This window comes from Monodon monoceros, unplaced genomic scaffold (assembly GCF_005190385.1).
Source record: "Monodon monoceros isolate NGI ecotype Baffin Bay Population unplaced genomic scaffold, NGI_Narwhal_1 Super_Scaffold_5, whole genome shotgun sequence".
NCBI lineage: Eukaryota > Metazoa > Chordata > Mammalia > Artiodactyla > Monodontidae > Monodon > Monodon monoceros.
The window spans coordinates 15,957,824-15,983,734 of record NW_021703782.1 but is presented as its reverse complement, the minus strand read 5'-3'; the positions used below and the strand labels follow the sequence as shown (position 1 = coordinate 15,983,734).

Below are 25,911 nucleotides of genomic sequence, written 5' to 3'. Positions count from 1 at the left end.
CTGTCTCCCTCGCTGCCACATCAAGGTACATCATGTCCATCTCCAAAATATCTCAAATTTACCCACTTATCTCACTCCACACGGCCAACCCCCTGGCCTGGGCTGCCGTCATCTCTGATCTAGTATACTAAAATAACCTCCTCCCTGGTCTCTCCGAGGTCATTCTTGCCTTCTCCCTTAATTCTCCACCCAGTAGCCAGAGTCATCTTTTTATGTCACAACTTCGATAATGTCAGTAGCTGGCTTCTAAGTGTACTCAGAAGAAATCCAAACTCCTTGCCCCGGGCCACACGGTCCCGTGTGAGCTGGCTCTGCCTGCATGTCTCTCCCGAGTCCCCTCTGCTCTAGCCACGCCAGCCCCGTCAATGCCAACGCCAATGCCAAGCTCCTCTCCTCCCCCCAACTCTTCCGCATGCTACTGCCTCTGAGTGAGATGTTCTTTCTTCTACCTGGCTTACTTCTGGCTCCTCGTTCTTCAGGTCTCAGTTTAAATGTCATCTCCTCAGGTACGCTTTTCCTGACTGCTCTGCCCAAAGAGGTCCTCCCTCCTTCCCCCGTTATACTCTCTTTCTACATCCTGCTCATGTCAAAGATGTTAACCATATACTTGTCTGTTTGCTTGATTATTGTCTATCTCCCCCATCAGGCTATAAGATCCAAGGGGGCAAGGACCATTTCTACTGTGTTCTCCAGTAAGTATCTATATCCAGTGTCTAGCACAGTGTCTGGTACACAATAAGTATCTGTTAAATAAATTAATCAACATTATACATATATATGGCAGTACATACACATATTATATACATATAAGAATATTAAAAACAGAGACCTAGTTGGGAAGATAAAGTATCAAAGGAAACCCACATGATTAGTGCCACAGGAAGGATGCAGATGAGTTCTAGAAAGCATCATTGGAAGGAGAGGCTAAGAAAGGGCTCAGGGAGATGAGAACCAAAGAGGCTTTGAATGAAGTGCAAGTCTAGGTGCTACAAACTGAATGTGTCCCCCTACTCCAAATTGATATGTTGAAACCCCATCCCCCAATGCAATGGTATTTGGAGGTGGAGTCTTTGAGAAGTAATTAGGTCATGAGGGTAGAGCCCCCGTGATGGGATTCGTGCCCTCATGAAAAGAGGAAGGAACACCCAATCCCTCTTGGCACGCATACAACAAGGAAGCCACGTGAGGAAATTACCCCAAAGAGGGTCCTTGCTGAGAACCCAACCATGCTGGCACCCTGATCTTGGACTACCAGCCTCCAGAATTGTGAGAATAACATGTTTGTTGGTTAAGCCCTCTGGTCTATGGTATTTTGTCAAAGCAGCTCCAGGGGACACAGACAGTAGCAAAGAGAAAGCCCAGGTCACTGAATGGAAGCAGAAATAATCAAGAAGCCTGGTGAACGAAGTAACATCTGGGTAGCTGAGAGCACGCCCCGCCCTGTGTGAGCAAAAACACACCCAACCCTGACCAACTTGTACTCTGATTCTCTCTGCATAAGCAGCATCCCCACGATGGGTCATTCCTCCTTCCAATCAGCCAAGGATGGAGTGGGTTCTCACACAGAACTCCACCAATGGGAGCCTTGGCTAGGCAAGGGTGCACCTCATCTCTCTGGGGTGTGAGCTTTATGGAGCCCAGGTGCCCAGAGAGCAGCCTGGGTGGTAAAAGGTAAAGGCACTCTACCCAGCCGTGCTGACCTCCCTGTAGCAGCCATAGCAGAAAGCCGTATAAACCCTATCTTGCAAACTAACTATCTAGGTTGTAGCTTCTCTCTGTGTTTATTCTCCCAGAGCTTTTAGTAATGTTCAACATTCCAGCCTTGTGTCAATTTGCCACAGGAAATTCCAAGAGGAAAAATCTAGGCACCCTTGGCACAGAGTTCAAGGGTAAACAGGGCCTCTACTGAGGCTAGTAGCAGAAGCCAACATGGGATCCTCAAGGGGAAGATGGGTCTCAGGGTCTCTGGCAGGGCCGAGGATCCCATGTCCCTCCCCACAGAGTCTCCCCCCACTGCAACCTGGTTAAGTCTTCTTCAGGAGGATGTGACTTCTTTACCCCATGGCACTCCTGGGCACAGCTCTGCTCTGAAGACAGATAGGGCTGCTGGGTTCTGAGCTCTGTTCGAGGCCAGACGGGCCCCTGAACAAAGTTCATCTGTCTGTGGCTCATCTCCCCCAAGAAATAGCTGCTCTCTGAGCCACCAGAGTGACCCAGAGAAGGCCTGGTAGGGAGCAGAGCAGAACTGGGATTTCAAGAGAACTTGAATGGAAATGCTATCATCTGGTTCATTGTGTGGTTCCATTCCCATTGCAGAGGCAATCACCACAGTGTCCAGTCACTGGACTGGGAGTCCCCTGAGGGCAAGGGCCTCTGCCTACTTCATTAACTCTCTAATCTCAACACGAGGCCTGGCCCAGAGTGGATAATCAACAAACAGTGGTCAAATGAATAAAGGAATGGCCCCAAGACCCCCCTTCCTCCTGCTACTGGTGAACCACTGCTCCCAGGAATGACTAGCTGGGTTCTAGCGGGGCACCCATTCTGCCCTTTCCATGCCAGTGGCAGACATCACTAATCAATCACAGCTCTCTTTGCTATTGAGCCAGGAGGCAGATTCACAATCCTTCAGACAGCCAATCCAAGTTGGCCATCTAGAGATGGCAGAGATTCTTAAGTTTGGGGAGGTCAAAGAATCCTTCAAGAATCTAATGAAAGCAACAAGTTTTTCTCTTTAGAATATACACGCAAAACTTTACATCTGATTTCGAGATATTCAAGATCCGCTCCTTTAAAAGAAGTAAAGGCATGGAAGCCCCAAGCCTGTACTCAAATAATCATTTGTTGCCATTTAGAGAAAATCTGCTGAAAACATCAGCCAACAGATTCTAGAGCCCAAAAGAAGCTGAGGGACAGCCCCCAGGAGCCAAGAATCAAACCCAGCCCTGTCCACCCACACTGCCTACAGACACCAGACACGCACCAAGCTAGGCAAGGGTGGGAAGGGGGCTTGCTGAAGGGATGCCTCCCCGCTCCCTGCAGACAGTTGCCTTCCCAGCAATCCTCTCCGACAAGGACAGTGTCCATGGCACAAAGGAGCCCAGGCAGCCAGGGTAGTCCCAGGCTGGAATCTATTTATGCACATCCTCGGCACCCAAAGGTTAACATACAGCCTGAGATATGGCATAGGGCCAGCACCGAGTTATTTATATCCTCTTGGCCGACCAAGAGGAACAGGGCATTTTAGCGGGCCTCTCCAAATGAGGCCTGGAGGGACACAGTTTACAATACAACACAATCATCACACACACACACACACACACACACACACACACAATCTGGACCATCCTTGCAATGAGTGGAAGCTGAGAAAGTATAAACCAAAAGATTACGTTTAAAAAAGAAGTAGGTCATGGCTCACTGGGGGGCTGGGGTGCGAGAAATTAGCCAAATTCCATGGAACCATTCCAAGAGATTCTCCAGGCTTTCCAGACTCCATATCAGAAGGCTTTTAAAGGAAAAGCTTCTCCTGGTCCTAAATCCACAGCCCTAAAGGCCCGTGGGACGTGAACCAGACAAAAGCAGAAGGCAGGGCATGGGCTCCCGGAGTGCAACTTCAAAAAGAATCGAGCCCACGGCTTGAGCAGGAAGCTCCGACTCTCAGAGGTTCCCTGCCTTGGTCACTGACCCCAAACTGATCCTGGTCCAAAGAGCAGGAAGAGGGTTCGGAAATGCTCCCAATACCCACAAGCACCCCCAAAAATTCCCTTCAAACCCCTCTGCAAACCCCTCTGCTTTGTGCTTAGTAACATTCGTAAGACAGCACAGCAGAGCCTGTTAAATATCACACGGGGCTGTACAAGGCCTGCCACTAGGTGCGCTGCACAGCACGTCAATGGGCTTGCTTTAATGTAGTGCTGTGTGGCGGGGGTCTGGCAGAGCTGTCCCCCAAGGAGTCCTGGGCCAAGATTCATTCGGGGAGAAGCCTGGGCATAGCCGGGCCAACTCCCCAAGCTGAAGGGCAAGGGGGCCAGGCAGGCCCAGTGAGGTGCAAACTGGGCACTATAGCCCTGGAGCGTGGAGCATGTTCTAGGAGATGCCTGCAGATAAGGGCCTCATTCCCAAAGAGTCAGCCCAGAGAGGCTCTCCCGTGACCCCCATCAAGGCCAGCTCCATCCACTAAAGTATCCAGGACAGGAAGACTTGGGGGGTCCCCCGTTCCTGCTCCAAACACCATGGCACTGGGTCGTCCCATTTTCACAGACAAGATTTCCACCTGTGGTGGCCACCCTGGTAGGCAGAAACCTGGAGGAAACCAAGGCCAGGAGGGAAGGGAGAGCGCCCCTTCCTGGGCGTAGTGGAGAACTGCCTGTTCTCCAGAGGCCCCCTCCCCAGCCACCCATCACCTCCCGGGCTCCTCCATAGACCACAGAGACAGGGTCCAGGCATCAGTAAGTCAAGCCCGCAAGAGCATGGAAGGAAGTCGGCTCCTCTCCATCAAAGCTGCCCTTCCACATCATCTACCCTGACGAGGGATCTCTGGTCATTTCCTCTTGTAGCAAGGGCTCACCTCTCTAGGAATATGACCTCAAGTGGAGGCGCAGGGGAAGAAGGCAGATGGGAAAGCTGCTTGTGATAGACTCAGATCCAAAGACTGGGAAGGGTCCTTGGAAAATGGGGAGCATCCTTTTTTGGTCAGTGAAGAAGCAGCCCGGGCACGCAGAATGAAATGGTCCATCCAGGATCACGCGGAAGACCAGGGGCAGGGTGAACACAGAAGGCAGGTCTTGCAGCTGCGGGGTTACCATGGCAAACACCTCCACCCACCTCCCACTCTGCATCACAGGCAGAGCTTCCCAAGGACACTTGGCCACACTGTAACAAACCCCCAGGTCCTGCCAGACTCACCCTACACTCGGGTTCTGCCCTCACCCCTCGTCTTCCCACTTGCAGGACCATACTTTAAATCTGCATGGGGATGGGAGCTGGGTGGGATGGGAGTTGGGGGAGATGCATTAGAGGAACGCCCTGGTTCTAGACCAGGAGCTCAGCCGGCCACATCCAGGATCACCTGGAACTTCCTATGCGAGACCCAACTCAATAATCCAGACACAGCACTGTCCTTGAGTCCCATGGTTGCTGTTATTGTTTTTTTTTAAGATTTTTTTTGGTGTGGACCAATTTTAAAGACTTTATTGAATTTGTTACAATATTGCTTCTGTTTTATGTTTTGGTTTTCTGGCCGCGAGGCATGTGAGATCTTAGCTCCCCAACCAGGGATCAAACCCGCACCCCCTGCATTAGAAGGTGAAGTCTTAACCACTGGACCACCAGGGAAGTCCCACTGTTGTTTAAATTTATATCAGGATGCATGGCACTCACAGGCTTGGCTCGGTGCCTCTCAGAAAACTGTCAGCCCTTAGGTCCTGGGACGCCTCATTCTTGACGCTCCCAATACTTAGTTTTGTTTAAACACCTCTGGTTCTACCACGTGAAGCTTCTGCCCCAGCTCTCCTGTTCCTAACTCCCCCCATCTCCAAACAAACAAAAACCCCTCTGGCTCTTTGAACAGACACAGATGTTCTACAGGCCACCAAAACCACCCTGCTCCGCGCTCTCCAATCTCCTTAGGAGCTGCACATGTTGTCCTCCCTTAAAACACCACTAATAAAAAAAAATAAATAAATAAATAAATAAAAATTAAAAAAATTAAAAAAACACCACTAATAAAGGGTGTTCACAAGGCTGCTCTGCTCAGGACCCCTGCAGAGACGTCCACCTGGGGTTTGAAGCCTGGCAGTAGTGCACCTGGCCTTGGTCCTGACACCCTGGCTTGTGGTCACTGAGCCTGGACTCAGGCTGGCCCTCCAGCCCCTACAGTCCCTCGTCCATCCTGTCACCCCACATACACCGTTTGTTGTGCAGCCTGACCAGGTCAGTTTAGCATTTAGGACAAGGAGAAATGCATTTCCATCCAAGAATTAATAGGCTCCTTCCGTCACATTTGGGGAGTAACATGGCCCATCCCGTCTTGGCTTTCTCTCAGCTCTCGGGAAGCTGAGCCCCAGCCCGACAGACTCCTGACTTCCTTTTGTGGGCCCTCAGTTTCTAATATTTTTTTGCCTTTTTCTTTTGGCTGCGTTGGGACTTCACTGCTGCATTCAGGCTTCCTCTAGTTGCGGCGAGTGGGGGCCACTCTTCATTGCGGTGCACGGGCTTCTCATTGCAGTGGCTTATCTTTGCCGCGGAGCACGGGCTCTAGGCAAGCAGGCTTCAATAGTTGCAGCTTGCGGGCTCAGTAGTTGCGGCACGTGGGCTCAGTAGTTGTGGCACGCAGGCTCTAGAACGCAGGCTCAGTAGTTGTGGCGCACGGGCTTAGCTGCTCCACGGCATGTGGGATCTTCCCGGACTAGGGCTCGAACCCGTGTCCCTGGCAGACGGATTCTTAACCATGGCGCCACCAGGGAAGTCCCTCCGTTTCTACTTTTAACCATCCTCTTGTAGTGTGCATATTTTATTTGAAATCGCTCCCATTGTTTTTGTAAGCAATAAGGTATATTTCTTTAAGTAAGCAAAAGAGAAAAGCCCACTTTCTTCAGGCTTTCCCAGCCCTGCGGGGATCAGCCCTTCTCCGAACTCCAGCTCATTTTCCAAACCAAGGTAGTGCCTCCTCTTCAGCCACACAGGCCCTGAGCTCCCTTCCCTCTGCAGCCCCATCCTCCAATCCCCGCCACAACCCCCAACCCCATTTCTCCACTCCAACCTCTTTACTGAGCTCCAGGCCCACAGGTCCAAATGCCCCAGACATTGCAACGGGGGTGGCAATGGTCCCCCCCGCACCACCATCTCAGATGCTGCGCACCCCCAGTGCTGAATGATCCATCGCCCCAGAATTATTCACCCAGTAAACATGGTGGCGACCATTCATGTATCCATTCAAGTAATGTTCATGGAGCGCTCGCCATGCGTCAGGCTCTATGTGCAGGACCAGGTGCGGAGTAAACAAAACAGAAATGCCTCTCCCTCCAGGGAACTTTCAACCAGTCCCCAGTCCTGTCAAGTCTACTTACCAATCATCTCTGAACTGATACACTTCTCCCCATGCCCACAGCCACTATCTTAGTCCAGGCCAGTGTGCTACACTGGGAGGAAAGCACTGGAGATTAGATCCAGCTCTCAAATGCATGAGCTGTGTGACCTTGGGCAAGTTACTTTCTACGACCCTGATCATTTGACAGATAAAGACGATAACAGTACCTACCTCGTAGCCTTGTTGCAAGGATTAATGAGATAAACCATATAATAGACCAGTGTCTGGGGTACAGTAAGCAATCCCTGTCTCGCTAGCAGCCTCACCTCTGGCCTTCCCACCCCGTGGCCCACACTCCACGTGCACCCACCACCTGCAGGTGCCCATAACCACAGGCTCTCTCCAACCCTCCAGCCTTTGCATATTCTTTCCCCACATACAAATAACACAACAAATAATTCTGTGCAAAAGATGTTTCTCCCTCATCCATACATCCATCTAACAGCTGCCCACCAACAACATGTGGCCCCATTACATGTTCCTTTTATTTGCATGCCAGACTCATTCCCTGGCTTTCTCCTTCTCATGTTCCGAGGTTCAGCTCAAGGCCCCGTCCTCTGGAGCCCCAGGTTGAGGCAGATGCCCTTCTCCTGTGCACCCTCCTCTGAGAGCCCACAGCCCTCAGCCCACTGCATTGGGATCCCTGCTCCCCCTGTCTGTCTCCCTTCTGGGTGCTCCTTGGAGAGCACCGTGTTCACCTCTGCATGCCTGAGCCTCAGAACCATGCACTGGATGCAAGAGAGGTTCAATAAATGGTTAATAACAAACGAGAAAAACGGAAGAATCACAGAGGCAAATTCCAAATCACTGTAACAAAACAAACCTTCCAAATAATTAGACACTTATTAAGCAATTACTTGATGCCAAACTCTGAGCTAAGCTTTAACACACATGTCATCTAATCCTCACAATAATGCTGTGTCTTGGGTATGTTTATTCCCATTTCATGGTTGAAGGGATGGACACTCAAGACATTTAAAAAGCCTGCTCCAAATCACACAGCTAGTAAGTGGAAAAGTCAGGATTCAAACCCAGGACCATCAGAGTCCCCATGCTCCACCCAGCATTAGATGAGCTCAGCTGTCAGTGTGGAAGGAGCTGCCTCTGGGATGTGCAAGAGCCCTTCCACGACGGCCACAGGACTTCACTGGGATAATGGGTGGGCTTCCTTTAGAAGTGGACCTAAAGTCACTGAAGGTCCCTTCTTACTCCAGGCTCTAGGGTCTATGATGTTAAATTAGGAGCTCCTAGGGTGGTTCATCTTGGTTTCCCCCATGGTGTTTAGCCTGAAGCTGGGCACACAGCAGGCAAATGATAAACCTGTGCTAATAAATGAATGGACAGATGAATGAACGGATGAATAGACGGATGGATGAATGGATGGATGAATGGATGGATGGATGGATGGATGGATGGATGAAGGAAGGGAAGGACGAATGAATGAATGAATGACAATTTGTTTTGCACATGTCCAAGTCACCCTCTCTTCTGGGCTCAAGATCCTAACCCAGCGAACTCGGGAATGTCGAGCAGGCAGAGCACCCCAGCCGACTCCCCTCAGAGCTGCAGCGGCCCCTACCTGCAGAGGTGGTCCGTCCGGCACAGGCTGCGGAGGTCCAGGCAGTTGGGCTTCTCCTTGTCCTCGTAGGAGCAGCTGGGCAGGATGGTCTGGCGGCGGCGCTCGGCGCACGCCTGGTCCTGGCAGGAGCAGAAGAGCATGCGGTAGGTATACTCGCCGGGCACGCGGTCAAAGAACTGGCGCAGGGCCTTGTGGCACTTGCGGCGGTTGCAGCGCTCAGTGGGCGAGATCTCGCGGTTGCAGATGGAGATGTAGGAGGAGCGCAGCTTCTTGCAGTTGTCGTTCAGGTTGCAGGCTTTGGCGGCATCCAGGCAGTGGTTGCTCTTGGCGCTGACTGCCGGGTCTGCCCCTGTCCCTGGAGGGAAGGAAGGAGGCAGTCAGCCAATGCTGGGGACACCCCCCAGGGTCACTGTGCTCTTGGACTCGGCTTGCTCATCTGTGAGATGGGGATCACTTAGCAGCCCTCCCGCCTAAGGCTGTGATGAAGATCAAGTGAGTTAATATGCGGGTCCACTGAGCAAGCTGTACGTACGGTGCGCTTTTAGGATGACAACTATTAAACCAAAGTCTTATTTAAAACTTATTTCAAAAACAGTATGAAGATTCCTTTAAAAAGCTAAAAATAGAGCTACCAAATGATCCAGCTATCCCACTCCTGGGCATATAACCAGAGAAGACGAAAACTCTAATTTAAAAAGATACATGCACCCTAATGTTCATAGCAGCGCTATTTACAATAGCCAAGACATGGAAACAATCCAAGTGTCCATCAACAGATGAATGGATAAAGAAGATGTGGTACACATATACAATGGAATACTACTCAGCCATAAAAAAGAATGAAATAATGCCATTTGCAGCAACATGGATGGACCTACAGATTATCATACTAAGTGATGAAAGTCAGAGGAAGACAAATATTATATGATATCACTTATATGTGGAATCTAAAAAATAATACAAATGAATCTGTACACAAAACAGAAACAGACTCACAGACACAGAAGACAAACAAGACCAGAGGGAAAAGGGGAGGCGGAGGGATAAATTAGGGGTATGGGATTAACAGACACAAACTACTATACATAAAATAGATAAGCAACAAGGATTTACTATATAGCACAGGGAACTATATTCAGTATCTTGTAATAACCTATAATGGAAAAGAATCTGAAAAAATATATCTGTGTATATAACTGAATCACTTTGCTGTACACCTGAAACATTGTGAATCAACTATACTTTGATTTAAAAAAAAAATTATCACAAGATGAAAAAGCAAGCAACTAGGCGTTCGTGGCCCTGTTCACAAAAGTGGGAAATGGGGAAACAAAGGGACTGGCTCAAGAGCACACAACTGGATGGCCATTGATGCAAGATGGGTCCCCGGGTCCCTGGGCACCCAAGGTCGCACATGTGAGCAGGGCTTCCGGTCAGGGAGCACTGCTGGCCCTTAGGAAGTTCCCACTATGGGATCTTCAGCAGCCAGGGTACCAACAGCACCACAGCCACCATCCTCACCCCCACCACTGTGACCACTGAAACTGTCCCCACACATTTCAAAAGGCCCCATGGGGTGGGACTGCTACTGCAGACACTTAGTGCAGCCGGGACCACTGAAAGCAAGCGCTGGGCTGGGAGCCTGGCAGTGTGAGGAGGAGGCTGAAGGCCAGCCTCAGGCTCTAGCAGAGCTGAGCCCTTAATCAAGCAAAGCGCAGATGAGCTGGAGGCTGGGACCTTGGCATCAGAGCCGTGGCTTTGAGCTTCATGCCACTGCCTGTGGAGCAAAACACCTCAGTGATCCCGGGAACTGTCAGGTTCCTTCTGTGGTGTCTGCCCCAACCCCCAAGTCTCAGCTGTTCTGAGGGGAACACGTGGCACAGGGACCCCCCCCCCCCCAGCCACCAGCCTACTCCCACCTGCAGAGCACCTCTTGTCCATCCTGATGACAGACAGAGTAGGGAGGCAGGAATTCAGTTTGTACAGACCCCTCACCCGCTACCCTATGACATTCTGGTGAGAGCTGGATGGGAGATCTAGCACACTGGCAGCAAACCAGAGCAGGAGCCCAGATCTGGCCAGCACCGTGGTATACCAGCGAGAGCCACCGGCTTAGGTCCTAGGATGGATGCGCCATGGTCTCTCATTCATTCCTCATCCACCCAACAAATGCTTTTCAGTATTTCTTGAGCACTACCCTATCCACGTGAGGCCCTGCCCCACAGAGGGTGGGAAAGACTAGGGTGTGGCCACATCTACCCTCCCATGGCACTTCCAGCACAGGTCCCAGTGTTCCGATCACCTGGTCATTAATGATCTATCAAGTCCCACCTCTGCACAGCCCTCTCCCTGCCAGGTGCTGGACTGGACCCGTACATGTAAGAGGAGCCCCTTCTCAAAGACCTCACAAATCTAGCTAGGAAACGAAGAGGCACAACAGCGGAATGATTAAGACTGGGCATCCTAAAGCTGAGGCATCTGCATCGATTACTCATCCTGCTGCTTATCAGCTGTGTGGCCTTGGGCAAGTGGCTGGACCTTCCTTCGCCTCAGTCTCCCCGTCTGGAAAATAGTACCTACTTCATAGCGCTGCTGTGAGTATGAATGAGCTCATTTTTCTCTCTCTCTCCCTCGTCTACTAGATCATCCCCATCTGCTATTACAGTGCCCATCTTTAAGGGAAAAAAAGAACTTCTCGTGACCACACGCCCACTGCTAAGCTACCACCCTATCTTTCTGCTCCTCTTTAAAGCAAAACCCCTCAAACGAGTCATCTATACCAGTAGTCACTTTCTCCCCTCTCGTTCTCTCCTGGACCCACAGCAGCCTGGCATTTGCTTCCTTCCTTGGAAGTGATCAGAGACCCTGGGGGTTCCTCCTCCTCTGCCCATCGGCACACTGGACACAACTGGTGGCTCCCTCAGCCTCCCTTTTCTCACAGCCTTCCTGCTGCCTCCCTGTGCTCTCCCTCCAGGCCTGCTTCGCTGGTTCCATCTTCTCCACCAGGGCTCAGCCCCCTTTCCTTTATATGCACCCACTCCCCAGGGCCCTCCACTCATGCATGGCCTTACACACCATCAATACGCTGTCAACTCCCAAATTTATATCCCCAGCCAGGGCAGGGACCTCCACTCTGAACCCCAGACTCATATGTCCAGCTGCCTGCCCATCAACTCTACCCGAAAGGCTATCACCCGCATCTCAAACCACACCCCACGTTCCCCCAAGGCTGCCCCCAAGCCCGGGTCTTCCTCATCCCTCTGAAAACAACTCCAGCCTTCCAGTAGCTCAGGCCAAAATTCTTGGCCCTCCCTTGACTGCTCTCTTATCCACAGCAGAAAGACCTGGGAGAACATACCCAGAATCCAGCCACTCTCACCACCACCACCATCCCCACCACGGTCCAAACCATTGTCACTATGTACTGGTAAAGGTCTCCGTCCCAGTCTCCCTGCTCTGTCCTTTTGCCTCCCACCCCACAGCAATCTTCTCTCATCACAGCTGGAGTGAACCTTCTAGAACCTAAGGCAGAGATAATGCTCCTGGGCCCCAAAGCTTCCAGTGGCTTCCCCATCTCATTCAGAGGCCTTGGCAGGGTCCACAAGGCTCTATATGTGTGCTGTCCAATATGGCAGCCAATACCTCATGTGGCCATTGAACTTGAAATGGAGCTAGCCCGAAAAGAGGTGTGCACAACAGATTTTGAAATCTTAATGAGAAAAAATAATAATGTAAAGCATTTCATTTCAAACAATGTTTTACCTGATTACATGTTAAAGTGATAATATTTTGGATATATTGTGTTAAACAAAAGTATTTATTAATTTAACTTGCTTCTTTTTAACTTTTTTAATGCACCTATCAGAAATTTTAGAATTGGTGGGAGGGATAAATTGAGAGACTGGTATTGACCTATACACACTACTATATATAAAATAGATAACTAATAAGGACCTATTGTGTAGCACAGGGAACTCTGCTCAGTAGTCTCTAATGACCGATATGGGACAAGAATCTAAAAAAGAGTATGAGATTAGTTCAAGATGGAGGAGTAGAAGGACGTGCACTCACTCCCTCTTGCAAGAGCACCGGAATCACAACTAACTGCTGAACAATCATTGACAGGAAGACACTGGAACTCACCAGAAAAGATACCCCACATCCAAAGACAAGACAGGAAGCACAAAGGAGAAGCCACAATGAGATGGTAGGAGGGGCACAATCACAATAAAATCAAACCCCATAACTGCTGGGTGGGTGACTCACAAACTGGAGAACACTTATACCACAGAAGTCCACCCACTGGAGTGAAGGTTCTGAGCCCCATGTTAGGCTTCCCAACCTGGGGGTCCGGCAATGGGAGGAGGAATTCCTAGAAAATCAGACTTTGAAGGCTAGCAGGATTTGATTGCAGACTCTGACAGGACTGGGGCAAACAGAGACTCCACTCTTGGAGGGCACACACAAAGTAGTGTGTGCACTGGGACCCAGGGGAAGGAGCAGTGACCCCATAGGAGACTGAACCAGACCTACCTGCTAGTGTTGGAGGGTCTCCTGCAGAGGCAGGAGGTGGCTGTGTTTCACCGTGAGGACAAGGACACTGGCAGCAGAAAGTCTCAGAAGTACTCCTTGGCAGGAGCTCTCCCAGAGTCCGCCATTAGCCCCACCAAAGAGCCTGGGTAGGCTCCAGTGTTGGGTTGCCTCAGGCCAAACAACCAACAGGGAGGGAACCCAGCCCCAACCATCAGCAGACAAGCAGATTAAAGTTTTACTGAGCTCTGCCCACCAGAGCAACACCTAGCTCTACCCACCACCAGTCCCTCCCATCAGGAAACTTGCACAAGCCTCTTAGATAGCCTCACCCACCAGAGGGAAGACAGCAGAAGCAAGAAGAACTACAATCCTGCAGCCTGTGGAACAAAAATCACATTTACAGAAAGACAGACAAGATGAAAAGGCAGAGGACTATGTACCTCTGGCCAAGGAACAAGATGAAGGAACAAGATAAAGGAACAAGATAAAAGGAGGAACAAGACAAAACCCCAGAAAAACAACTAAATGAAACAGAGATAGGCAACCTTCCAGAAAAAGAATTCAGAATAATGGTAGTGAAGATGATCCAGGACCTCAGAAAAAGAATGGAGGCAAAGATCGAGAAGGTGCAAGAAATGTTTAACAAAGATCTAGAAGAATTAAAGAACAAACAAACAGAGATGAACAATACAATAACTGAAATGAAAAATACACTAGAAGGAATCAACAACAGAATAACTGAGGCAGAAGAATGGATAAGTGACCTGGAAGACAGAATGGTGGAATTCATTGCCACAGAACAGAATAAAGAAAAAAGAATGAAAAGAAATGAAGACAGCCTAAGAGACCTCTGGGACAACATTAAACACAACAACATTCGCATTATAGGGGTCCCAGAAGGAGAAGAGAGAGAGAAAGGACCTGAGAAAATATTATAAGAGATTATAAGAGATTATAGTCGAAAACTTCCCTAACATGGGAAAGGAAATAGCCACCCAAGTCCAGGAAGCACAGAGAGTACCATACAGGATAAACCCAAGGAGAAACACGCCGAGACACATGGTAATCAAATTGACAAAACTTAAAGACAAAGAAAAATTATTGAAAGCAGCAAGGGAAAAATGACAAATAACACACAAGGGAACTCCCATAAGGTTAACAGCTGATTTCTCAGTAGACACTCTACAAGCCAGAAGGGAGTGGCATGGTATATTTAAAGTGATGAAAGGGTAGAACCTACAATCAAGATTACTCTATCCGGCAAGGATCTCATTCAGATTCGATGGAGAAATCAGAAGCTTTACAGATAAGCAAAAGCTAAGAGAATTCAGCACCACCAAACCAGCTCTTCAACAAATGCTAAAGGAACTTCTCTAAGTGGGAAACACAAGAGAAGAAAAGGACTTACAAAAACAAACCCAAAGCAATTCAGAAAATGGTAATAGGAACATACGTATTGATAATTACCTTAAACATTAATGGATTAAATGCTCCATTCAGGCTCGCTGAATGGATACAAAAACAAGACCCATATATATGCTGTCTACAAGAGACCCACTTCAGACCTAGGGACACATACAGACTGAAAGTGAGGCGATGGAAAAAGATATTCCATGCAAATGGAAATCAAAAGAAAGCTGGAGTAGCAATACTCGTATCAGATAAAATAGAGAATAAAGAATGTTAAATGTTTAAAATAAAGAATGTTACAAGAGACAAGGAAGGACACTACATAATGATCAAGGGATCAATCCAAGAAGAAGATATAACAATTATAAGTATATATGAACCCAACATAGGAGTACCTCGATACATAAGGCAACAGCTAACAGCTATAAAAGAGGAAATCAACAGTAACACAATAATAGTGGGGTAATTTAACACCTCACTTACACCAATGGACAGATCATCCAAACAGAAAATTAATAAGGAAACACAAGCTTTAAATGACACCATAGACCAGATAGATTTAATTGATATTCATAAGACATTCCATCCAAAAACAGCAGATTACACTTTCTTCTCAAGTGCACACAGAACATTCTCCAGGGTAGATCACATCTTGGGTTACAAATCAAGCCTCAGTAAATTTAAGAAAGTTGAGATCAAATCAAGCATCTTTTCCGACCACAATGCTATGAGATTAGAAATCAATTACAGGGGGAAAAAACGTAAAAAACACAAACACATGGAGGCTAAACAATACGTTACTAAATAACCAAGAGATCACTGAAGAAATCAAAGAGGCAATCAAAAAATATCTTGAGACTAATTACAACAAAAACACAATGATCCAAAACCTATGGGATGCAACAAAAGCAGTTCTAAGAGGGACGTTTATAGCAATACCAGTCTACCTCAAGAAACAAGAAAAATCTCAAATAAACAATCAAACCTTATACCTAAAGGAACTAGAGAAAGAAGAACAAACAAAACCCAAAGTTGGCACACGGAAAGAAATTATAAAGATCAGAGCAGAAATAAATGAAATAGAAACAAAGAAAACAATAGCAAAGATCAATAAAACTAAAAACTGGTTCTTTGAGAAGATAAACAAAATTGATAAACCATTAGCCAAACTCATCAAGAAAAAGAGGGAGAGGACTCAAATCAATAGAATTAGAAATGAAAAAGGAGAAGGAACAACTGGGTTTTCTATACTGTTCCATTGATCTATATTTCTGTTTTTGTGCCAGTACCATATTGTCTTGATTACTGTAACTTTGTAGTATAGTCTGAAGTCAGAGAGTCTGATTGCTCCAGCTCCGTTCTTTTCCCTCAAGACCGCTTTGGCTATTTGGGGTCTTTTGTGTCTCCATACAGATTTTAAGATTTTTTGTTCTACTTCTGTAAAAAATGCCATTGGTAATTTGATAGGGATTGTGCAGAAATACAAAGCATCCTAAGAGACTACTACAAGCAACTCTATGCCAATAAAATGGACAACCTGGAAGAAATGGAAGAATTCTTAGAAAGGTATAACCTTACAAGACTGAACCAGGAAGAAACAGAAAATATGAACAGACCAATCACAAGTATTGAAATTGAAACTGTGATTAAAGATCTTCCAACAAACAAAAGTTCAGGACCAGATGGCTTCACAGGTGAATTCTATCAAACATTTAGAGAAGAGCTAACACCCATTCTTCGCAAACTCTTCCAAAAAATTGCAGAGGAAGGAACACTCCCAAACTCATTCTATGAGGCCACCATCACCCTGATACCAAAACCAGACAAAGACACTACAAAAAAAGAAAATTACAGACCAATATCACTGATGAATATAGACGCAAAAATCCTCAACAAAATACTACAAACAGAATCCAACAACACATTAAAAGGATCATACACCGTGATCAAGTGGGATTTATCCCAGGGATGCAAGGATTCTTCAATATACGCAAATCAATCAGTGTGATACACCATATTAACAAATGGAAGAATAAAAACCATATGAGCATCTCAATAGATGCAGAAAAAGCTTTTGACAAAATTCAACACCCATTTATGAAAAAAACTCTCCAGAAAGTGGGCATAGAGGGAACCTACCTCAACATAATAAAGGCCATATATGACAAACCCACAGTAAACATCATTCTCAACAGTGAAAAACTGAAAGCATTTCCTCTAAGATCAGGAGCAAGACAAGGGTGCCCACTCTCACCACTATTATTCAACATAGTTTTGGAAGTCCTAGCCACAGCAATCAGAGAAGAAAAAGATATTAAAGGAATCCAAATCTGAAAAGAAGTAAAGCTGTCACTGTTTGCAGATGACATGATACTATACACAGAGAATCCTAAAGATGCCACCAGAAAACTACTGGGGCTAATCAGTGAATTTGGTAAAGTTGCAGGATACAAAATTAATGCACAGAAATCTCTTGCATTCCTATACACTAATGATGAAAAATCTGAAAGAGAAATTAAGGAAACACTCCCATTTACCATTGCAACAAAAATACCTAGGAATAAACCTACCTAGGGAGACAAAAGACGTGTATGCAGAAAACTATAAGACACTGTTGAAAGAAATTAAAGATGATACAAACAGATGGAGAGAGATACCATGTTCTTGGATTGGAAGAATCAATATTGTGAAAATGACTATACTACCCAAAGCAATCTACAGATTCAATGCAATCCCTATCAAATTACCAATGGCTTTCTTTACAGAACTAGAACAAAAAATCTTAAAATTTGTATGGAGACACAAAAGACCCTGAATAACCAAAGCAGTCTTGAGGGAAAAAAACGGAGCTGGAGGAATCAGACTTCCTGACTTCACACACTATACTACAAAGCTACAGTAATCAAGACAATATGGTACTGGCACAAAAACAGAAAAATAGATCAATGGAACAGGATAGAAAGCCCAGAGATAAACCCACGCACCTATGGTCAACTAATCTATGACAAAGGAGGCAAGGATATACAATGGAGAAAAGACAGTCTCTTCAATAAGTGGTGCTGGGAAAACTGGACAGCTACATGTAAAAGAATGAAATTAGAACACTCCCTAACACCATACACACAAATAAACTCAAAATGGATTAGAGACCTAACTGTAAGACCGGACACTATAAAACTCTTCGAGGAAAACATAGGAAGAACACGCTTTGACATAAATCACAGCAAAATATTTTTTGATCCACCTCCTAGAGTAATGGAAATAAAAACAAAAATAAACAAATGGGACCTAATGAAACTTAAAAGTTTTTGCAAAGCAAAGGAAACTACAAAGAAGACAAATAGACAACCCTCAGAATGGGGGAAAATATTCGTAAATGAATCAACGGATAAAGGATTAATCTCCAAAATATATAAACAGCTCATGTAGCTCAATATTAAAAAAATAAACAACCCAATCCAAAAATGGGCAGAAGACCTAAATAGACATTTCTCCAAAGAATACATACAGGTGGCCAAGAAGCACATGAAAAGCTGCTCAACATCACTAATTATTAGAGAAATGCAAATCAAAACTACAATGAGGTATCACCTCACACTAGTGAGAATGGGCATCATTAGAAAATCTACAAACAACAAATGCTGGAGAGGGTGTGGAGAAAAGGGAACCCTCTTGCACTGTTGGTGGGAATGTAAATTGATACAGCCACTATGGAGAACAGTATGGAGGTTCCTTAAAAAACTAAAAATAGAACTACCGTATGACCCAGCAATCCCACTACTGGGTATATACCCAGAGAAAAGCCATAATTCAAAAAGACACATGCACCCCAATGTTCATTGCAGCACTATTTACAATAGCCAGGTCATGGAAGCAACCTAAATGCCCATCGACAGATGAATGGATAAAGAAGATGCGATATATATGTATACAATGGAATATTACTCAGCCATAAAAAGGAACAAAATTGGGTCATTTGTAGAGACGTGGATGAATCTAGAGACTGTCATACAGAGTGAAGTAATTCAGAAAGAGGAAAAACAAATATCGTATATTAACGCATATATGTGGAACCTAGAAAAATGGTACAGATGAACCGGTTTGCAGGGCAGAAGTAGAGACACAGATGTAGAGAAAAAAACGTATGGACACCAAGGGGGAAAAGTGGTGGGGGAGCCGGGGTGGTGTGATGAGTTGGGAGATTGGGATTGACATACAGACACTAATATGTATAAAATGGATAACTAATAAGAACCTGCTGTATAAAACAATAAGATTCTCAAATTCAAAAAAAATAAAATAAAAAAGGGTAGATTCATGTATATGTATAACTGATTCACTTTGCGGTACACCTGAAACTAACGCAACACTGTAAATCAACTCTAATAAAAATTTTAAAAAAGGAAAGAAATTTTAGAATTGCATGTATGTGACTCATAACATACTTCCATTAGCCAGCACTGTCATATACGACCTCACTTCCTACTCATTCCCCCTGTTCACTTACTCCCTTCCAGCCACACTGGCCTCCTTACTCTTCCTGGAGCATGCCAATCATGACCCGACCTCTGGGCCTTTGCACTTGCTGATTTCTGCCTGGAAAGCTCTCCCCCACCCCCATGAGCACACAGCTCCTTTCCTCAACTTCTTTCAGGTCTCTGCCCAATGTTACCTTATCTGTGAGTCCTTCCTGACCACCCTACACATAATAACAAGTCACTCCCTTCACCCCCTACTCTGGTCTCTTTTCCCCAGATTGCACATCACCATCTGCCATCGTATACACTTATTTAGTCATTTGTGTTTTTCTACCAAATATAAGCTCCATGAAAGCAGGGGTTTTTTCAGTTGTGCTCACTGCTGATTCCATAGGTGCCAGTGTTTGGTACATAGTGAATGCTGTATCCGTATTTGATGAGTGAAAAAATAAATGTATTTAGGACAGTATCTAGTTCATAATAAGTGTTCAAAAACTGTTGGCTAATATTATTAAGGAAGCCAAAAATGACACAGGGCCAGCAACATCAGTCAGTACAAGACCAGGTGCAGTCAAGCGTCAATGCGGGGTCCAGCCTGGAAGTGTTCAGAAGTGAAACTAGGAGGGCGATCATCGAAGACTGAACCATCACCCCAATACCCTACCCAGACAACAACAGCCCTATGAAGGCAGAAAGAGAAAAGTTCCCTACCTTCTTGTAAAAAATAAAAGGGGAAATAGGGCAGAAAGGGAATCAAGGTTCGTTTTCCTACCCATTCAATTAACAAATCTTTGAGGGTCCACCGTGTGCCAGGCACTTCCCCAGACACGTGGCTGGGGTCAAGGCTGAGGTGATGCTGATGTGCTGGGGAGGTCAGGGCACTGCCTGTAGGAGCCAAGGGGAAAGCGTCCCGCCCAGACCAGGGGGTCCCAGAAGCAGCAACAGCTCTCCTGCAACCTACATGATGAGGGAGAGGAAGCAAAAAGAGTGGAAAGGGGGTCCCAGGCAGAGAGAAAAACAGCAAGGTCAGAGGCTGGAAGGAGCCCACAGCAATCCAGCGTGCCTGGAGATGCAGCCTGGAAGAGGGACCACCAGAGACAATGCTGGGGAGCCATGCAAGAGCTTTCAGCCATGGGGCAGGGTGGGGGGGCGAGTCTCTGAGCAGCTGCCAAGCCACTCTGCCCGGGCCAGGCGAGGACGCAAGGACACCTGTCTACATGAAGGCCATTCTGGGGCACCACTTCCATGGGAGGGCTCTCCCGGACCAGCCAGGGTGTTCTTTCCCATTCAGTGCACCTGTCAGGACGCTGGCTGGTGGAAGCGAACCGTCAAGCAGCCTGGGGCTGAGGTGGAGGAGAGCAAGGACATGAGGGGCCCCAGAGAGGAGCAGGGTGACAACCGCCAATGAACAGCAGCTAATTTAGGCCCACGGCGGCTCTCAGGTTCCCAGGTGCACCTTCCCGCTCCCCTCCGTATGTTCCCGAGCTAACGTGGTGTAATTACAGCCTCAGTGGCTTCCATTTGGAACTTGAATAGTGAAAGCTTTTGCTAAGGGGGTGGGAAATGTAAACCCCTGGGCCAAAACTTGGTAAATTTCCTAGGAAATACACACACACACACACACACACACGCACACGCACACGCACACACACACAAAGGGTGGCGAAAGTAACAGCAATTGCCTAGTTACCAGGAAGATGCCCCTTCTGATCCTCCCGGAGTGGGTAGAGAGGCCCGTGGGCCAATGATGGGGCCCCGCTCCACCGTGGAGAAAGGCCCAGGACTGGCCTGCTCTGGCTCGCCCGGTAAGTGAGGAAGCCCGCGCTGGGGCAGGCAGACCTGGGACAGCCTCTTCCCAGCCCATCCACTGCCTCTGCGTCTGCACTAAGGCGCCTCTCCCTCGGGTCCAGAAGCCTTTGTTATCCTTTTCAAGAGACCCCACTGCGGAGGAAGAAGGATGTGCTGGATTGCAAACACCAGCCCAGTGTGGGCCGCAGCCCCTGAACTAAAGTATCCAAACAGCAGGGAGGGAGGTCCCTGCTAGCCCACCACCACCCTGCCCCATCCCTACACAGACCACACAGGACCTTTGAGGGATTCAGGAGCAAGGAATTCCTCCCAGGCCTGGGCCAACCCGCTCTCCAGGCCTGCTGAGAAGAGCGCAGATGGGCCAAGGAGTAAATGGGAACAGCTGCTCGAAGGAGAGGGAGGTGGGATTTAACCGTGCTTGGCACTTCCCAAAACCTCCGTGGACTCATCCTCCCAGCTCCAGCCCCTGGGGACAGCTGTAGAGGGACTGCCTCACCCCAGCCAAGCGTCACCCACGTCCCCTCTTCCCTCCTGGGGTGCCGCCCCAAGCCAATGACCATCTGTCTTTAAATCTTCAAAATGATATCCTTGAATATTTTCTTTTATAGAGCTAGGTTTACCAAACCGCAGTCACCCGGGTACCACCTATATCGTTTCGGCCATGTTACCAGTAACACCTGTGTCGATATTTAATTAATTTTTTCTTTAAATCCCTTAATTCTTATATTAAATGAAATGTTTAAATTTCTTCAGCAGACTCACTTTTTAAATTTTTCAATACCTACCTAGATTTGTCCTGGATGATAACATCCATGTTAGTTCTGAATTTTTCCAAGACGTGTTAAAATGCACTACTATTCAAATTCAAATATTTATTCCTATGCCCATCTCCCATTCTGGCAATGGTGTACATGCCCTTGAAGGGAAGTAACTGATTTAGACGTGAAGTTCTTAAACTTTGGTGCATTTGTGACTCGCTCGAACTGCCTGTTACCCACAGATGCTCAGTCCCACCCAGACCCTCCCAGTCGAGAGCTCTGTGGCTGGCACCCAGGAATCTGGATTTCACAAGCTCCCCATGATTCTGAGGGTGCCTTCCAAAGCTGGAGAACCAGAGGCTCAGAGGAGAAGCAGAGGTGCCCCTGGCCTGGTCCCCCAACATGCACACACCCCATCCAGCCCACAATCAATCGACCAAGCCCATCCTCAGCAGAAGGGAGTTGATGGGCCTCTGCTGTCACCAGAGCAGGTCCCCTGGGGGCTTCACTACCCCACCGCCCACCCCGAACTGAAAGGCCCATCAAGGTAGACCTTCCAACCACAGAGCAGGCCTTTCCCTGGAGGAGCAAAAATAAGATGCTTACCTTTCCACAAAGCTTCCAAAGCAATAGGACTTGAATTTTTCATCTCTTCCTTCTGGCCTTCCAGGAAACTGCCACGCTTGTCGCTTGTCCCTAATCCTGCTTCTGGCCATGTCCACCCTCAAGCTGACCCTGGGCCCCTAGGCCATGCTCTGCAGCTTGGCCACTAAAGTGGAAGTCAGAAACCTGGGCCCTAATTCTGTCTCTATCTCTCCCAAGTGTGTGAAACCCCCAACAAAGACTGACCCTCTCTGGGTCTCATTTCCTCACCTGAAAAATGACAAGTTTGTTTTTTTTTTAATAAATTTATTTATTTTATTTATTTATTTTTGGCTACGTTGGGTCTTCGTTGCTGTGCACGGGCTTTCTCTAGTTGTGGCGAGCGGGGGCTACTCTTCATTGTGGTGCGCGGGCTTCTCATTGCAGTAGCTTGTCTTGTTGCAGAGCACGGGCTCTAGGCACGCGGGCTTCAGTAGTTGTGGCACGTGGGCTCAGTAGTTGTGGCTCATGGGCTCCAGAGCACAGGCTCAGTAGTTGTGGCACGTGGGCTCAGTAGTTGTGGCATGCGGGCTCTAGAGCACAGGCTCAGTAGTTTGTGGCACACGGGCTTAGTTGCTCCACGGCACGTGGGATCTTCCTGGACCAGGGCTCGAACCCGTGTCCCCTGCATTGGCAGGCGGATTCTTAACCACTGCGCCACCAGGGAAGCCCAAAATGACAGGTTTTGAACTATACGGCTTTCTAGGAAGTTCTGTGACTCTCCTGTCTGCTTCCATCCCCCCACATGCCACTGCAAGACTCTGCGAGCTGGAGGGAATAAGGGAGCTCCCCTGTCCCACCCTGCAAACTCAACAGCGCATGTGCACACCTCAACACGCACACACACACCAGGGCTCACAAGGCACAGCTCCACATCCCAGTAGGTCAAACAGCTGTCAGCCAACGGCTGTTTTCACGTGCTGACCACATGCCCCAGAAATCCAGCCGTGAGCTGAAAAGACGGAGTCCCTGCTCTCCAGAGGCCTTTATTCTATTGAGAGGAAGACTGGTAATAAACACACAAACAAATAAATAAGGCAATGTAAAGCGCTATGAAGAAAATCAAATAAGCAGAATTCAGAAGAGAATGCGGGATGAGGGAGGGCCTGTCCTAGGAGGTGACATCCAAGCTGAGAAAGAATGAAGGGCAGAAGTGAAACATGCAAATAAAAAAATCCAAGGTAAGGGAATCCCAAGCAAAAGGAAGAGCAGGTACAGAGGTCCTGAGACAGACATGAGCTCGGTGTGTTTATAGGCAAAAGGAAGGGAAAGTGGCTGGAGTTTCCGAAACGAAATGAAAGTAAGAGGAAGAGGAAGCCAGAGGGACAGTCAGCAGAGATCATGTGGGACCTTGCAGAGCAGGGTAAGAACTTCAGATTTTATTCTAAGATGCAAAGCACTTAGAGGGTTTTAAGGATGGGAGCCACCCGACCTCATGTACTTTGGCTGACAGATGGAAGACCGAGTTCCCATGAAGGGGAGGGGGCTAAAAAGGAGACCAGTTACAGGCTGTTGCCGTAGCAGGCTTGGGGAGAATGGTGACTGCAAAGATGTCAAAAAACGAGCGTATTCTGCATATGATTTAGAGATAAAGCCAACAGGATGGGTTGGATACTGAATGGGAAGAAGGAGAGAAATCACGGAAAACACCTAGGTTTTTGGCCTGAGCACCCAGCGGATGGTGGAATCATTTGGTGAAACAGGAAAAACTTAGAGAGAAGAAGGAGGGACAGAACAGAATGTTTTCAACTGAAGTTTGAGATGCCTGTGAGATGTCCACATGGACATGTTGAAAGGCAAGAGGATAAATGAGTCTGGAGTTCAGAAAAGAGGTCTGAGCTAGTGATAAAACTGAGCATGACTGACATTGGAGGCTATTTAAAGCCACATAACTACATGAATTAGCTGAGGTTGAGGATGAAAATGAAGAGGAAGTGGGTCAGGACAGGGCTCCAGGTGCCATCATTTAGTGGAGATTGGGGAGGAGCGGACCATGAGGTGATGGACAATCTGGAGATGCTGGTGTCATGGAAACCAAGACAAGAGTTTCAAAAAGGAGGACAGTCAACTGAGTTCAGATAATTAGGGGCACAACGGTGAGCAGAGAGGCACTCAACAATGAGATGTAGACTAAACAAACTCTAAACAGGGCTGGATGGAAGGCGGGAAGGGTGAGGAGGAAGAGGGAGGGGCACGGAGAAGAGATTCCACGTGGGGGCCCCCGTCTTCCCTGCTGGGTTGCAGCCACCCTGACCATTACCTCCATGCTTCTTGCCCTATGGGGCCACCCATGACCAGCTCTCCCTCAAGATTCATTAACTTTTACAACAGTCAATTACTGAGCACCCACTACATGTGGAACACTGCTGGAGAAATGAACAAAACTGACAAAACTCCTCTGTTTCTAGAGCTTACATTCCGGTGTGAACATGAGATTATAATCAAGTTAACAAACGGAAACTTTCCCTTTGGCCTGAGGCTTACCCTGCAGGCTTCACGAGCATCCCTGCCCATCCTGCTTGGGGCTGCACTGGTGATTAAGAGCAGAGACTCCCAGCCACGTCTGGGGAGTTAGAGGACCCGACTGGGCCACTGACTAGCAGAGCAAGCGTGCACAGGTAACACAACCTCTTTCAGCCTCATTTTACTCAACTGCAAAATGAAGATACAACACCCACCCTGCCCACACACAGGACCGCGCTAAAGATCACACGGGGTAATGTGGACACAAATGCCACAAGTGGTTTCCAGCCTATAGCACGTGTGCAATAAATGTTTGTTTAAGAATGTGGTCCCTGCTGGTGGTGGGAATGTAAATTGGTGCAGCCACTGTGGAAAATAGTATGGAGGCTTCTCAAAAAATTAAAAATAGAACTACCATATGATCCAGCAATTCCACTCCTAGGTATACATCCAAAAAAAAAGTAAAAACGCTAATTCAAAAAGATATATGTACCAATGTTCATAGCAGCACTGTTTATAATTGCCAAGATACGGAAGCAACCTAAGTGTCCATCGACATATGAGTGGCTAAAGAAGACGTGGTGTGTGTGTGCGTGTGTGTGTGTGTGTGTGTGTGTGTGTATACACATACATACATACAATGGAATACTACTCAGCCATAAAAAAGAATGAAATTTTGCCATTTGCAGTAACATGGATGGACTTGGAGGACATTAAACCAAGTGAAATAAGTCAGACAGAGAAAGACAAACACTGTATAATATCACTTATATGTGGAGTCTTAAAAATACAACCAACTATGAATATAACAAATAAGAAGCAGACTCACAGATACAGAGAACAAACTAGTGGTTATGGGGGGGGAGGGGCAATAGATGGATAGGGGAGTGAGAGGTACAAACTGTTGTGTATAAGATAGGCTCAAGGGCTTCCCTGGTGGCACAGTGGTTGAGAGTCCACCTGCCGATGCAGGAGACACGGGTTCGTGCCCCGGTTCGGGAAGATCCCACATGCCGCGGAGCGGCTAGGCCTGTGAGCCATGGCCACTGAGCCTGCGCGTCCTGAGCCCGTGCTCCGCAACGGGAGAGGCCACAACAGTGAGAGGCCCACGTACCGCAAAAAAAAAAAAAAAAAAAAAGATAGGCTCAA

At 47.4% G+C, this 25,911-nt stretch overlaps 1 protein-coding gene across 2 annotated transcripts in view; it reads right to left on the bottom strand.

The window, feature by feature from the left end:
- Positions 1 to 25,911, bottom strand: part of GFRA2 (GDNF family receptor alpha 2) — a 93,634-nt gene that overhangs the window by 43,522 nt on the left and 24,201 nt on the right. For both annotated transcript variants that reach the window (XM_029202964.1, XM_029202965.1), the window contains one exon: positions 8,670 to 9,024. In XM_029202964.1, coding sequence (XP_029058797.1) covers positions 8,670 to 9,024 — 355 coding nt within the window. The remainder of the gene's footprint in view (positions 1 to 8,669; positions 9,025 to 25,911) is intronic.